Below are 1957 nucleotides of genomic sequence, written 5' to 3'. Positions count from 1 at the left end.
CTCAATTTGTAGACATTGTTTGGAGAAATTATATGCAATCTTTTCAGCACTGGGAAAGAAACGTTCATAGTGATATTATGATGAGATTTCCTGAAACAACAATTTTCAATTTTTTTTATGTTTGTAATTCTAAGGGCTTCCCAAATGGCGTGAGTAGCAAAGAACCTGCTTGTCAACGCAGGAGACAAAAGAGACATGGGTTTGATCCCTTATTCAGGAAGGTTCCCTGGGGAGGACATGTCAACCCACTCTAGTATTCTTGCCTGGAGAATCCCCGGGACAGAGGGGCCTAGAGGGGACAGTTCATAGGATTGCAAAGAGTCAAACATGACTGAAGCGATTGGCACACACACACAGAGTTGACTTCATCAGAGTCAGTGAGAATGGAAGACCAAATCTAGTTCAAGAAGAGAAAAAATAGGATACACACATAAGAAAATTGTTTAGGGATCCTATCAACATTCCCCTAGTTCTTTGAAACTGATAAAATTCTTTTGACTAAATCATTAAAGGCATGTTTCACTTGTTTGTTCCTCAGAGTATAAATAAATGGGTTTAACATGGGTGAAATGGAAGTCGTGAGTATTACTACTCGCTGATTAATAGACAATTCATCTTTTGATGAAGGTTTGACATAGACAAAGATGCAGCTGCCATAGGTAATAGAAACCACAATAAAGTGGGAAGAACAGGTGGAAAAGGCTTTTGTCCTTTGCTGGGCAGAGGGGAATCTTAGAATTGTTCTGATGATAAGCATGTAGGACAAAACCACACATATGAGAGTCATGATAAAGACCAACACAGAGCCAACAAGGGTCATCTCCTCAATGATCCATGGATCTGAGCATGAGATCTTCAGGAGTGGATAAACATCACAGAAGAAGTGATCAATGACAGAGTCACAGAATTCCAGGTTCAGTCCCAAGCAAAATGGTGGAAGTATGATCAAGAAAGTGGTCATCCAACAGGAGAAGATAAGCATTTTGCAGAACCTGTCGTTCATGATGGTCATGTAATGCAAGGGTTTGCAGATGGCTACATAGCGATCATAGGACATGGTGGCCAAGAGAAAAAACTCTGTCATTCCAAACACATAGGTAAAAAATAGTTGGGCTACACAAGCATTATAGGTAATGGACCTGTCACCTGTTGATATACTATACAAGAATCTAGGGATGCAGACAGAAGTGAATGAGATTTCTAAGAAGGAAAAGTTTTGGAGAAAATAGTACATCGCAGATTTAAGATGAGAATCCACTAATATGAGGGTGATGATGATCAGGTTTCCAGCTATACTCAATATGTAGGTGATGAATAAAAGTGTGAAAATCAAAATCTGCATTTGTAAGTCATCTGTTAATCCCAGGAGGATGAAACTGACCACTGGTGTGTGGTTTCTCATTTCTGGGTCTGGACTTCTGTCCAGTCTGCTTGTAACACTGTTGGAAGGAAAATCTGAGAAGAGGGTAAGAAAATGGTTTACATTTCACATGTAGATTTTGTTTAGATAAGTCAAGTCAAGCCATTTGTATGTATCTTCTTTCTGAATAATGAGCATTTTAATTAATTCATGATGTAAACTCTGTTGATATATCTGTGCTGGCTAGAAGCTTAGCTCCCAAATATTTTGGACTTCAAAATATGCTAAGATGTACATTTTATGTTGTAGTTCAGTGTATGGGCACACAAACAAAGCCCAAATATATATACAAACATATATCTACAACAAAAATTTCAATACCAACCCAAACATGCCTTGATCTCTGAGGTTTTCTATAAAATCTCTAAAAATATTGAATCATTATGCTTTATGTGTGAAACTAACATAATAGTGTAAATCAAATATACATCAATTTTAAAATAAACAAATAAATACAAATCAATTTTATAGCATGCTAAATGGTGATAATTATAATTATAAAACACATTTCATTTTTTTAAGGGTTAGTTAAATCAT

The 1957-nt window shown here is 36.5% G+C and overlaps 1 protein-coding gene across 1 annotated transcript; it reads right to left on the bottom strand.

Annotated features, from left to right (window-relative positions):
* Nucleotides 1-466: 466 nt before the first annotated feature.
* On the bottom strand, nt 467-1402 carry LOC133042734 (olfactory receptor 6C2-like). Its single transcript, XM_061123637.1, has one exon. The coding sequence runs from the start codon at nt 1400-1402 to the stop codon at nt 467-469; it is 936 nt and encodes a 311-aa protein (XP_060979620.1).
* Nucleotides 1403-1957: the final 555 nt, after the last annotated feature.

This window comes from Dama dama, chromosome 3 (assembly GCF_033118175.1).
Source record: "Dama dama isolate Ldn47 chromosome 3, ASM3311817v1, whole genome shotgun sequence".
In the NCBI taxonomy this organism is placed as follows: Eukaryota; Metazoa; Chordata; class Mammalia; order Artiodactyla; family Cervidae; genus Dama; species Dama dama.
Note: the sequence above shows the minus strand (reverse complement) of the source record. Positions and strands in the feature narration are given on the sequence as shown.

Coding starts and splice junctions, on each gene's coding strand:
- LOC133042734 (XM_061123637.1), bottom strand. CDS start 1,402: ATGAGAAACCACACACCAGTGGTCAGTTTCATCCTCCTGGGATTAACA.